The sequence below is a fragment of the Amphiprion ocellaris genome, chromosome 5 (assembly GCF_022539595.1).
Source record: "Amphiprion ocellaris isolate individual 3 ecotype Okinawa chromosome 5, ASM2253959v1, whole genome shotgun sequence".
Lineage (NCBI taxonomy): Eukaryota > Metazoa > Chordata > Actinopteri > Pomacentridae > Amphiprion > Amphiprion ocellaris.
The window spans coordinates 22,689,577-22,702,911 of NC_072770.1; the positions used below are offsets into that span (position 1 = coordinate 22,689,577).

General features: G+C 40.3%; 2 protein-coding genes and 1 long non-coding RNA gene across 5 annotated transcripts in view; 1 reads left to right on the forward strand and 2 right to left on the reverse strand.

Annotated features, from left to right (window-relative positions):
* Positions 1 to 1,281, reverse strand: part of lhfpl5a (LHFPL tetraspan subfamily member 5a) — a 4,778-nt gene extending 3,497 nt beyond the window's left edge. For both annotated transcript variants that reach the window (XM_023283964.3, XM_035954523.2), the window contains exon 1: positions 879 to 1,281. In XM_023283964.3, the coding sequence (XP_023139732.1) occupies positions 879 to 1,281 (403 nt within the window). The remainder of the gene's footprint in view (positions 1 to 878) is intronic.
* Positions 1,282 to 4,363: 3,082 nt separating this feature from the next.
* On the reverse strand, positions 4,364 to 7,504 carry LOC118469475 (uncharacterized). Of its 2 annotated transcripts, XM_035942513.2 has the most exons (3): positions 5,758 to 7,503; positions 4,926 to 4,968; positions 4,364 to 4,667 (listed from the first exon to the last, which is right to left on the reverse strand). In XM_035942513.2, the coding sequence occupies exons 1-2, from the start codon at positions 7,384 to 7,386 to the stop codon at positions 4,930 to 4,932; spliced, it is 1,668 nt and encodes a 555-aa protein (XP_035798406.2). In that variant the 5' UTR covers positions 7,387 to 7,503; the 3' UTR covers positions 4,364 to 4,667; positions 4,926 to 4,929. The 2 variants fall into 2 exon arrangements, with proteins under 2 accessions (XP_035798406.2, XP_035798405.2); XM_035942512.2 differs by having other exon boundaries at positions 4,364 to 4,968; positions 5,758 to 7,504.
* Positions 7,203 to 13,078, forward strand: LOC118469476 (uncharacterized). Its single transcript, XR_008601682.1, has 2 exons — positions 7,203 to 7,347; positions 9,110 to 13,078. It is a non-coding gene; the product is annotated as an uncharacterized LOC118469476 (long non-coding RNA).
* Positions 13,079 to 13,335: the final 257 nt, after the last annotated feature.

Consider the following 13,335-nt stretch of genomic DNA (forward strand, 5'->3'; position numbering starts at 1 on the left):
ATTGATCTGTTTTTTCCTCTTTGAGACTTAGTTAGGTCTGAATCATTAAATAAATGAATATATGGATGCTCACATATGAATTATCAGTGGTAAATTAAGGCTTCCCTGCATTGAATTTCGAGTGTAGTAAAATACAAAAGCACCATGTATACATAATGTAATTAAAGTATTAAAAGTAAAAGTACCTATTCAGACAATTGGTCCCCCTCCCCATGACTAATATAATATCATATATGACATTGTTATGTTCTTCATACACATTCAACAATTTCAAAGCAACATATTGCTATTTTAGCTGGTTGAGGTGACATTTTTAAAACTTCTTTATACACAGTGAGGTTGTTTAGTCCAGTGTTTCCCAAATTAAGCATCAGGTTGTTCAGGTTTGCAAGATAAAACTTATGATCCTTGAGATTACTATTGATACGCAAATGGTGCACAATCCTTAGTTTATTTTTTGTATGAATGATTAGATAATTTGGCCTCTTTGGACTAATCATTCGATGAGTTTGGAGGAAAAATGTCTCTGGTGAGAACTGCCAACAACCTATGGGTCCCAATGACGCACTGCTGGTTGATGGTTAATATTTAACAAAATACTCCATTCTACACGCTTATCATATTGTATGTTTGTGTGCAAATCTCTATCTACAGAGTAACTAAACACTGGAGCAGCCAGATAAATGAAGTATAATATTTCAGTTTGGAATGTAGTAAAGCAGAAAAAGTACAAGGTAGAACTGAAACACTAAGTTGTACTTAGTACGTGAGTAAAAATATGGCTTAGTTTTCAAAAATGCAAATTCTTATTGTAACTATAATTGATTGCAGTAGAGTTTTTGTGTGCAGGTATGGACAAACTCTGGTCAAACCCTCACTGGAGGCCAGCTGCATCCAGGCGCAGATCTTGTAGACGCTCCCCGCGTTGCAGAAGAAGAAGAGGCTGAAGCAGATGATGCTTCCCACCACCAGCAGCATGGAGATCCCCACGAAGAACATGGCCGTCTTGAAGGCACCGGACGGGATGGAGCCGAAGTCCAGCGCGCTCCCTTTGCAGGTGAGCTCCGAGGTCAGCGCGTTCCCGATGCAGTAGTGGAAGAGGCCGAAGTAACCAGCCTGCGGGGTGTTGACGCTGTCCCCGATCCAGTAGGGCTGGATGAACACCACCACGGTGATGACCGCGAAGGTGATGGTAAAAACCGTCCACAAGACTCCCACGGCGCGGGCGTTACGCACGTAGTTGGTGTGGTAGATTTTGGCCGCCTCCTGCGCAGGGAGCATGGCGAGTGCTGCAGGAGCTTCTCAGCTTCAGAGGTGGTGGAAAAGCTCAGATAAAGCTGCTAAAATAGCAAACAAGTGATAGGACTCACTTTTCTGTTTAAAACTATCCTTTTAATAAAGCGCTCATTCTCTAAATCCATCCTCAAGGTGGTTCAAAGGGAGCAGTTCAAAACCACGGACAGCTCCATGGGCTGGAAACTCACCTGGGTGAGAAATACTCCAACATTAACGTGGCCTGCAGATAACAACTGGAGGACACAGCAGCACTGAGGGTTTGTCTTCTGTGTTTAACGTGTGGTCGGTTCTTCCTCCTCTCTCTATGAGCGGACAGTGTTTCCTCTCGAGGGAGGCTGTGGTCTTCAGATAATGAATGATTAATGGTTAAAAGAGCCTCTGAATAGAGTAACACAGCACGAGCAACACAGATATCAAGCAAGGCTGTTCAACGTTTTAGAACAGAAGTGACTCATTCAGTTTCCTTTATATTATTTCTGATTTATTTATTTTCTTTGTAAAACAGATCACTGGCAGCGATGGATAATGCTGTAAGAAACTCGATTACAGGTCTAAAAAATATCACTGAAAATATGTAAGTATAATCAAGAAAATGTACCAAAAGTATTAAAACATATTTAGTATAGAAAAATGTACTGGGTGACTGATTATTATTCATGTCTAATTAGCATTCTAATGCTGGTACTGGATATGTGGATTTCATTTTTACTAAAAAAAAAAAAAAAAAAAAAAAACTGCAGATGATGATATTCTGAATGAATCCACCGATTTCTTGATTTACAAAAAAAAAACCATAAAACACTGTCACAATAACCCAAAGTGACATTTTCTCGATGCTTGTTTTTCCCATCCAACAGGCAAAATCTTAAAATGATTTAACATTAAACCTGTTAATACAGTTAAAAGACAAGCAGCAAGTTCTAAACTTTATCAAGCCTCTTAAACAATTATGAATTTAAAACAAACAAAAAACATTTTAATGAACTATAATTGGTAAAATAAAACTGAAACAAATGTAGTGGAAAAAAGAGTACAATAATGAAGTACCCTAATGCTCTACATATATATAGTATTTGCATAAATGTACTTGGTTATATTTCACTGCTGCATATTGTGTCCAAGTAAGACATACAGATGCCCATAAACTTTAACTTTCATATTTTAAATTTAACTTTCTATTCTCAAGAAATAGCCTTAACAAAAGTAAAGGCAGTTATGATAGGACACTTTTACATAGTATGATAAAATGTTTTGTTTATATCAAAATCGACACGCAATTATTTACTTTCTGGAGCGGCTTCCTTTAACTCTAAAATGTCTCTGCCATGAACAAGCACAACAAATGTTCTGCTGTCAGCTGTAAGAGTGAACACAATAATCCCCATGCACTCCCAGCATCTGAGGAGATGAAGATCCAAGGGTTGTTTTTATTTTCTCTGTTAGAAAGCCTTCATATTTTGATCATGATGTTTCATGGGTTGTGTTTCCTCCCTTTGTTCAGTTAATCGGCTGTTTCTGTTTTTTACATAATGTCCTTGAACGCACCTCGTGTGTGCCTTAGTTTCTACATAGCGGCACAGTTGTTCACTAGTTGTTACCTGTGCACGTTTGAAGTGGATGCATGTTGCGTTTTTTCTTCCTTAACCTGCTGTGTGTTAATGATGAAGGTAAGTGGTCGTGTGTTCCACCAGTAGAGCATGATTATGTACCGTTTAGTGTTACTTGTTGATCGTTTAGAGACACTTTACGTGACGGACGTTAGCTTAGCGATTAGCCCACCACGTTGTCTGTTACGTTGTCCGGGTTTGGTTACTGTTGCTACCGTCATGAGATTGAAATGCTGAGCTATGCGTAATATTTTGGACTTCGTTATTGTGTTCATGTGCATTTGTGTTACTCTTCCTTAGCATAAGAAAGTGTTACTGATTCAGTATTCCTGTTTGTGATGTTTCAGAACCACAGCTAGCAACAGTTATCTACAGTGCAGCACAGAGCTATCTGCCACAACAATGAACATCATTAACCTGGAAAGTCTGGCTGCCGATTTCTTTAACTGGGACACCTTCATACCTTGTGCCACTCTACCTGGAGACCCTCTCTCCTTTTTATTCTCATAGCAATGTCTCCACAAAAATTGGAAAGCCATGAAGTGATAGCATGCTGTACGCCTAATGTGGCTAATATTAGCACAAGCTTTGATGCCTACAGGTCAGAGTTCTGTGGAAACTGTGATGTTGAGTGACATTCAGGGATGGTGAGGTGGAAAAATTAAGAGTATTTTAAACCAAGTTCTGCATGGGTAACTGTGTTTTCATGTTCCCTGTTGCGCTGCAGCAACCGAAACTCAGCTGGTGCTGTTTCTTTAATGCTGTCTATGCTTACATATACTGCATTTTTATATGGTACAATGTTTTATTGACCCTTTGTGTGTTCAGATGTTAAAGTAAATGCTGTTACAGAAAATGTGTTTCTGATTTTTTTTATTTTTTCAGATCACACTGTTACATTAAGGCAGTCAGTGGTTCTACACGCTGCACAAAGTGCCCTTTTGTTTTTTCCACTGAGCACCTGCCCCCCAAAACATCTGTGCACGCCACTGCTTGTCACATCAGACCAATGAAATTACTAAACAGGTGATAGTGGACCAATGAAACTGTTCAAATTAAATCAAACGGCATGCACACTCCGTCATCATGGAAAACACACAAAGAAATGCATATGATGCAGCTTTTAAGTTTAACCCTCGTGTCGTCCTGTGGGTCAAATTTAACCCGTTTTCAAGTTTGAAAATGTGGGGGGGAAAAAATTATCACAGTGAAACTTCTGATGTCCGCATTTTCAAAATTTTGGGGAAATCTTTGAACATTTTTTGGTGGAAAAAATGAAATGTTAAAAATGTTTCTTAAGAACATTCACATAAAAAAAATCTATTTTTTGTGAACGTTCTTAAAGAAAATATTAGAAGTTTTACTGATATATATATATATATATATATATATATATATATATATATATATATATATATATATATATATATATATATATATATATGTATGTATGTAATCACTAGACATCTTTAGGATTTTTTTGGGAAGATTTTTAAAATTTTTTGAAAATACAAGAATTTTCTTGCCAAATTTGGGCCATTTTTAAAAAAAATAAAACTTTTAAGGGAAGCTTTAAAGGAATTATTGGAATTTTCTTCCTGAAAGTTTTGCAAATTTTCAAAAATTCTGTAAATGCTCATTTCAACTCTTATTCTTGCTCTTTTTGTCTCTGATCTTGCAGCTTAATCTTTGGATTTAGTCACCTTTCTCTGTGCAGGTTCTGTGTCCAGCACCACATCTCAGCCTCATCGCCGCCCTGGAAAACTGAGAATAATAGTGTTTAGCTGTTAAGTTTACAATAATTGTAACTCAGGGTTTTCATGAATCACCGTCAAACTGCTGTTGTTAGCTAATGTAGCTTAGCAGCTACTTATGCTAGTGGAAAAACAGCCGCCGAGCTCCACCAGCGACCTGACTCTCCTCTGTTCTACTGAAAAACACTTTAACAACGCATTCACAATAGCGTAGCTAAATAACGTCATAATCCAGAGTTATTTGATTTAATTGTGGCGTTAGCGTTACCTCATTAGCGTTCTTTGGCTCCTGAAGCTCCGTGTCTTCTTGCCTATGTCAGCGTGGAAAGAGAAAACGTATTAAAAACAGCAAAAACAGCATTATACTCTGAATAATACAGGAAATACAGAGCTGCTTAGTTCAGTACCAACACACACAAACCGTAGTTAGAGTTCAAGAATAAACTCCACAAATGTAACACTCATTCTTTTCTGTTTAACTAGCAGATTTTTGAGTCCACAGATGTGCTGTGCAGGAACTCCTCACATTCTCTCCACAGACTGAACTGCTGCCAGCAGGCAGGAAGAAGCAGCAGACTGATGAACAGCTTCATACACAGGCGGTCGGTCACATTATTAAACTGCTCATCTGGTCTTTGGATACTGGAGAGACGCTGCTTCATGTGATGTTGATGACAATAAAGACTCATTTCATTAGATTTCATTATGATTTATTTAGTATTATATTGGATTTAGTTTAGTTGATTTTAGTAGGAGGATTTACTTTATTATTAGTTTTTGTTCATTTTATTTTGAATTTTTTTTAGAATTTAAAAAAAAATACGAGTATTATCAAAACTAATATTAATAATATGAATAACCTTTCTATTGTTGTTCTTCTTACGATTACTACTGTTACTATAAATCACTATTCTAACAAAACCCCTGATTATTCCCTTATCTGTGTTTCAGACAGAAACAATGAACCAGTCTTCAGTGGTTCATTTGTTCCGTCTGAAAGGTCTGGTCAAGGCTTTGCCCAGAGAGCAGAAGAAGCGGCAGATAGCTGGACGCTTCCTCTGCAGGTTATTTTTTATGAACGAAGCCATGCAGACGGAGACCTGCGGATCCTGTCGCTCCAGGAGAACCAGGACCCTCTGCATTCCGCCAAACCACTTCAACAGATCCTTGGAGATGCTTTTGTGCAGCTCTTCAGATCTGTCCAGCATCATGTCGATGTATTTGTCCTGCATCCAGGACCAAACTTCTTCTGCTAGCCACTTGAAGCGGACCTTCAGCTCTACATAGGAGCAGGGCATCTTAGCTTTTGTGAACAGCCCGGCGACAATCCGATATACTGTCACAGCCACGTAGACTTTTCTGGGATCCTCCGGTGTTTCCACGACCGTTTCTTGTGTCAGAGGAGCCTCCGGCCACGGAGCAGACAGCTCCTCGTTGGTGAAACGAGGAGTCAGCGGAGACAAGCCGTCCGTCAGAGCCCGCAGCACCTGTCTGCTGTGCGGCTCCATCTGGGTGGTCATCCACCAGCGGACCAGAGTCAGAAACAGAACCACTCTGTACTGGATGTCCGCGTAACGACGGTCTCTGGTGCGCAGCTGCGCAGGGACCACCATCTCCGCGGATCTCTCATACAGGATGTCTGTGAGAGCCTGCGTGAAATGCAGCGTCTGATTTGCAGGAATGTTTAGGAAACAAACCTCTTCTTCCTCCTTTGTCTCTTCGTGGACCTCCAGCAGAGATTCCACGGCTTCCACGAGGACGTCCGTCGCCTCTTTACTGTAGCGCCTTATGTCTCTGTGCGCCCTCTTTTCGAATCGCCCCCACGTGCGGAACATCAGCGCCTTTGCAAACAGTTTAGCAAGGAAGGTTTTCACCTTCCCTGCGATTCCCTTCTGGGGGAGTTTCTCGGCGTCCTGTTCCACAGATGGGGACAGCTGGGCTTCCAGGACTGAGGAGATGTGTGAGGAGATCTTCTCCGTCTCCTCACTGATGTGCTTCTCCATCTCCTCATGGCTGCACGACATCAGGCTCCTCTGGGTGAGCGGCTCCGTCACTTCATCCACCGTCCTCTGGATGATGCTGTGGACCATCTTCTTGACGGTCGTATCCAGGCTGTCGGTGGATTTCAGAGAGCTGAGCTCCGACCTCAGACTCCTCAAAGCCTCTAAACCTGTTGGGCTTTGACCGCTTCCAGCGCTTTTCACCCTGTTCACGCTCTCTGTGGACCTGTAGGATATAGACTTCCTGCTGGTCCCACTCGTGGAGCTGTGGATCATCTTGATGGCTTCATTAACCATGCTGTTGACCCGCTGTGGAGGTGTCAGTCTGGGGCTAGAATCTTCGCTGGAGGATGAAGATCTGAGGTTCTCCACCACCTCTTCAACCAGCAGTTCCTTCAGGTTCTCTGACATGTCACTGCTGATGTGATCTTGTAAAACCTCCGCGAAGCTCCGAGGAAGAGCGTCAGCTACTGCAGCCGACACGTCTTCCTCCAGCATCTGGGTCTGTGTCCTCCTTAAATGTTCTAGAATTGACTGGACGCAGGTCTCAATCATGTCCAGCAGCAGTTCTGCTAGAAGGACTTTCGTCGGGAGGTCCGGGTTCCCTGCGACCAGCATCTCCATCTGCTGCGGTCTGATTCCTTCAAAGAAGGAGCAGATCCGTGGACGGAGGGTTTCCATGGGGATGATGTGAGTGTGTGATTCTGCTGAGTTTCTCTGTGAAGCCATTCTTCTCGATTCTCCTCGCTGTTGTTTCTCTGTCTCTGTCGAACAAAATGAAGTGGAGCTGGTTGTCTGACTCCTATTTATACCTGTTTACCCAACTGTGACGTCAAACGTGTCATACAGCACCGCTGTATGACGACACGTTTGAAGGAAGGAACTGCTGTGGCCTTTGTGACGTCACAACACGCCTAGTTGCTTTGCTCAAGCGCTCTGTGATTTTCATCAACAGTCAGCTGGAAACATCAACAGATGAAACAGAATAAATAAAAACTACAAACATGGATTCAAGAATCATACCACTAAATCTTTTTTTTTAAAGTATGATTTTAGTAGTTTTTATCTATAATGTAATCAAACATTGAAAATCTGTAAAATAACAATAATTTCATTGTGGAAATAAAGTTTTCAAAAGTGTAATTTAATGGCTAAACGTTGTAAAAGAACAAAGCATCATTTGAAAAAAATACAAATTTTTGAGGTGGGCGTCAAATACCTGTTTACGATAAATATATTTTATGATTTTGCACGTTTTTGTGTGTAATTTAACTGTGAAATTACACTTTATAGTCATCTACCATTTTCTAATCACTAATAAGAAATGTAATTAAACCACTGAAAATTTGAAAATCAACAATAAATTCAAGTATGTATAAAAAATTGAATCAAAAACTGTTTAAAAAGTATATTTTTCAGTGCAGCAAAGGTTATAAAGCATTATATAATTTGTGCAAACCATTTACATTAATTTCTGTTTATTAGTTCATAAAGATAGAATGTGCATGAACCAACTTCAAAATAAATGCAAATATATCTGAGCTAGCCACAATACTGTTTTTTATCATTAGTATCTTTTAGTGATGCTGAGATATTTAATATAATTAATAATAATCCAGTATAATAAGTCACATTTCACGTATGAGATGTCCTGGAAAACATCAAAAACAGGTTGTTCCTCTTCTCTTTTCTGTCAGTCTGTAAACTTTATATTTGCACCATTTTTCTGCATTTGTGTTTTTAGTTTGTTTTTTTTTTTGGTCTCTGCTTCTGTGACTCTTCAGATATTTGCAGTGAAATTTCCTCCCAGACTTGGTGTGCTGCAGCAGCAGCAGCAGCAGCAGCAGCAGCATGGTCTCCCTGCTCGGTGTGATTGTGCAGCAGAGAAGAAACAGTGATGGTTTTGGTTGCAGTTTCACCCAGCTGGATGATATTAACACGGATTGAGGATCTTGTTTACTCTCCGGGTGCAAACATTGGTGTGCAGCAGCGAGCGGAGAGAACAGAATCACTCTGGGACTTATGAAAGGCAGCAGAACATTTGTGTGTTTGTGTGGAGATGCCTGATTGCAGGCTGTTTCACTGGTCAGAACTTGGAGAGTTGCACAAATGAGGTCTTTGATTTGTGTTTGTGCAGAGTGATCTTACAAGTATATCGCTCAGTTGCTGTGTCAGTGGGCTTGCTACCCCCAAGGACAACTGTGGCTATTTATGTAGCATGCAAGTATGGAGCTCTCCTTTGAGAATAGTGTTATACAAATAAGATATCCTTCCGCATCATGGATGAATTTCTGGGGATCACAACCTCCAAGTTGAAAAGAATTCAAGATTACTAAAAGTTTTTTCTTAGAACAACAAAAAAATTAGACATTTTTATGACTTATTTATTGTGGAAGATCTGTTTAATATTATGCAGATGTATTTGACCATGTATTTGACCTTCTTTCATAAGGTTTCCCCACTTGCTGCCATATCATGGACCCCAGGAACATGACAAGCTGGGAGAGGAGTTTGTTGACTATCAAGTCATGCAGGTGTCTCTTCAAAGCCAAGAAGTCTTTGACATGGAGCACTTCTGTGCAGAATTGGCAAGCAGGAAACACAAGGTAACATGTTTATACACCAAAAACACAATGGAAATACGCTCTGATTTGCTTAAATTAATTGTATTGATTTTAGAATTTGACGGATTTGAAATGTTAAACATAAAAATCTGCAAGAGCTTATTCCTTCTGTGTTTCTGGTTTGTTGTTTACAGGTGACAGGACAATGACAGTTTTAAAGGCTTGCTAAAATGTAAAAAAGAAAACTACAGTCTGTTCAGCAGAGTTGGTATTCTGATTTGTTTGAACATGAAAATTAAAATAGCTATACTTGACATGAAAATACACATCAGACCAATCGTGTGTACCTCATTATGTCTAAATTTGTAATTGTGAATAAGCTGAAAATGTAATTTGTTGTTGGTACAACACAGTTGGAAAAACCCACAGGGTTTCCCAGAATACACAGCTGGGGCAAGTCCTCATGCTTTCTTTCCCTTGACCTACAGCTCAGCTACCATCCCCTGTAGCTTAGCAGGTTAAGTGGATGACTCATAAACAAGGGCTATACGTAGAAGTCATGGGTTTGAATCCAGCTCGTGGCCCTTTGCTGCAGGTTCTTCCACCATTCTTCTCCCCACTGTCTTGCCTCTCAACAAAACCAGAAAAAGGTCAAAAAAGTAACTGAAAAAAAAACTTGGGGTTGCTTAGCTTTTGGTAGTTCTGTGAATCACACTATTCAGGTAATAAACAAGTTTATATTGACCAAATGAAGAATTAATAGTAGTGACTATTCACAGAACAATGTAAATGTAACTGGTACAGCATATGTACAGTACATGTTGCATCCGGACATGCATGATGTGTCTTCAGTTTACTCTAAGAGTTGTGAACATTCTCAGATAGATGTTAATATGTTGAAGCATGCTGCAGTTTATTAATCTGACTTGGAGACTGTTCCAATATGAGGCAGTTAACAGTTGAGAGATGTTAAATATGAACTCTCCTCAGAGCAGTTGGATCCATTATTGTGGTGAAGAATTGGTTTCCAGCACTCGGCCTCCCACTGATGTCCTGATTGATTGAAGAACTTTGAAACGTCTTCATACAGCAGACATTCATCCAGGTGTCTCACCTGTGCTGCAGACAGTATCTATGTAGTGTGGAGACAGAGCTGCCAGTGTGAGACATGAGACTTTAAAGAAGCAGATGAAGACTGCTTGGATTCTCTGCCTTCTCATGTTGGCTTCATGGTGAATCCCTGCACAAGTGTTCAGCTGCATCTTTCCTGCTGAGCTGTTTAAAGGATCACTTTAACCTGATGGTGTGAATATGCAGGAAGGATGATGAAATAACCTCATATCAAAGAAAAGCACACAGAAATACTGATTTTATTATAAACATGCATCAAATACTTGTGTAATGACTCCACATATGTGCTGCCTTTTAGCTAAATGTTGTTCCAAGTGGCTAATTTCTGTTTCCTTTCAGTCAGTTTCATTAAGGAGCCTTGATCTGAACATAAATGCTTTTCTACCAGTTTCAACAGTGAAACAAATCCAGTAACAAACATGTCTTTGTAATGAATGTGCAGCAGGTTGACTGAGTAACTCATTTAAAATCCTGTTTCTGAAGCCAACTTCTTCACTTTATGTACAGTGTAGTTGTTGTGTTTGTCCAGCAGATGTCAGCATAACAGCAGTTATGAGGAGAGTTTGTTAAAGATGTGAGTATTACAGAGCAAACAGTGAGCTGAGCTTTGGACTGATACAGGGCTGCAGAGAACAACATCACAGATATTCATGCCAGCTACAGTAGAAAAGTAGATAAAAGCAGTAAAACTCCTCCCTATATGTTGAACTCTTGTTCCAGATGTCTGTACCTTTATGTATGTGTGAAGCTGAAGGATTAAACAAACCTGACAACCAGCAACAGTCCAGAATAATGTTGGTGTTTGTTCCTGAACTACATTCAACCGGTTCAGCTGATCAGACGTCTGATAGTCTGTTAGTGGATTCAATCCAAAGTGGCAGAAACTAGTAAATACGATATCATTTCCTGTTTCCTCGTTTCTGACTGTGACACGACGACACAAACTTAACTGCGTGTGGTCTTTGTTCGTTTCTATTTTGTTTCAATTTAAAACCAACTTTTTTCTGGTTTCAAGATTTAAAAAAATGACAAAGCAACTCCATCTAATGTCTGCTCTTGGATTGTGCAGATTTCTTGTTTGATTTCTCATTTGGTATCAGCAGTAGAACTGAGGACAGACAGGCAGCAGAAATGAAATGTAAAAATGTTCAAATCAAAGCTGAACGAATGGAACCACACTTTTATGACTTTCTGCAAACACAGGATCTGCAGCAGGACTCTGATCCAGAAAGCAGGTTTCTTGTGAAAACTCTGAGTTTGTTGCTCTGAGATGAAGGAAAGTCCAATTACCATGGTAACAGACTGTGTGAACATCACCTGGTCGCCAGCAGGTTTTTCCTTCAACAAACTCTGACTGTCTCTCTGACTCCTGCTGAGCCTGAAGGATCTGTCTTGACTCACCGTTTCTACCTATCAATGAAACATTTCTATCAGAAGTTCATACTGACAAGTTTCTAAATCCAGTCACATTCATTTCTCATTTCTGGCGTTTCTTCACACTCTCCACAGTTGTTGTGTTTCAGAGGCTTATGTGAACAGAAAGCAGTTTTTATAAAGGATGTAGATGTGGTTAGTGTGAACATGAAGAAGAATCACAGCAACATGTGAACATTAAAAGTCAGATCAGACTTTACTGTTCCTGTGGGAAGAAGTTGTCATGTTTCAGCTCTGCTCTGGCTGTTTCCTCCACAGGTGAAGGTAGAACGTCTCTGGAGCTGATGTGGATGTGAGCAGCTGCCACTGCAGCCTCTGACTGGATATAATGGACTTGGACTAAGAGAAACATGTCAGATGTTGAAGAGCTTTTCAGTTTTTAGATGGAGTGTGGAGGTGAAGCAGCTGTCCCAACGCTGGACAGGTTTCCTCCAATCAGAGCTGAGTGTGTTTGTCATGTGACTGAGAGGAAGGAAGAGAATGTGTGACTCTCCCAGCAGATTGTTGTGTTTGTCTGCTTTGCATCAGTGTGAGGACAGAGGAGGGAGTCCCTCCAGGCGACTGTTCCTTTCAGCGTAAAACACAACAGTCCTGTTTTTTTTTTTTTTTTTTTTTTTTTAAATAGAATAAAATAGAATAGAATAGAATCAGTGGCGTGCACAGATAGACACCAGGTGGTGCTAGAGTACCTGCCCCTTGCCCTCAGTATCAAGCAGGTGCCCTCTGCCTCTCAACTTTAAAAAAAAAAAAATGTAAACATTAAACACACACAGATCTCACAGTTACATTAAGGCACCCAGTGGTTCTACACGCTGCACAAAGTGCCCTTTTTTCCCACACTGAGCACCTGATCCCCAAAATGTCTGTGCACGCCCCTGATGTTAACCAGCTGTCAAATCAGTGCTGTTGCCAAACTGCAGCTCTGCACCTCTGAACTACTGATTTGACAGCTCTACTGTGTATTTGGCAATATTTTCATGACAAATAATCGCTCAGAAGACAAAGTTAAAAGTGATAGAAAGTCTCATGTCACCTTCTGTACAGTTAACTGTTTTCCCTGCTCTGTCAATCACAGACTCCGGCAGCTTGCTCTTCCTGGGGGAGGCCTGAACGGCTGCAGCTCATCGGTTTTCAGAGCAAAACAGCCAGTACAAAACACGGCTAAAACCAGGGGTTATACAGTCATGCAAAAAAAAAGACACTGTGGGGACATGTGAGACTTCAGTTTGCTGAAAAAGTGCTTAATATGGGACCTTGAAGGCGAGCTACTAATAAAGGCATGTGAAAAAATACTACGACTATCTGATAAACATTTTTGTATGCGTTCCAATCAAACACTAGATGAAGCTATAGAGCTGTATTCTAACTACACCACCAAGTCTCTGGTGCACAATATAGCCTGATTCTCATTTTGCCCTGAATTAGCCCTCAGATAAACTCCCAGGTTGTCTGATGTTTTTCTAACAAGTCTTGAGATGAAGTGAAAAGAGTGTGTGGGAATTGGCTTGTGGGTGTCAAGAAATGAAGAAGAAGAAGTTTTAAAACAACA

Excerpts from the sequence above, each read along its gene's own strand:
- LOC118469475 (XM_035942512.2), bottom strand. The coding sequence starts at position 7,386 with ATGGCTTCACAGAGAAACTCAGCAGAATCACACACTCACATCATCCCC. Across the intron at positions 4,969-5,757 it reads TGGAGCGACAGGATCCGCAG|GCAAGAAGACACGGAGCTTC; the intron begins GTCTCCGTCTGC and ends ACGCTGACATAG.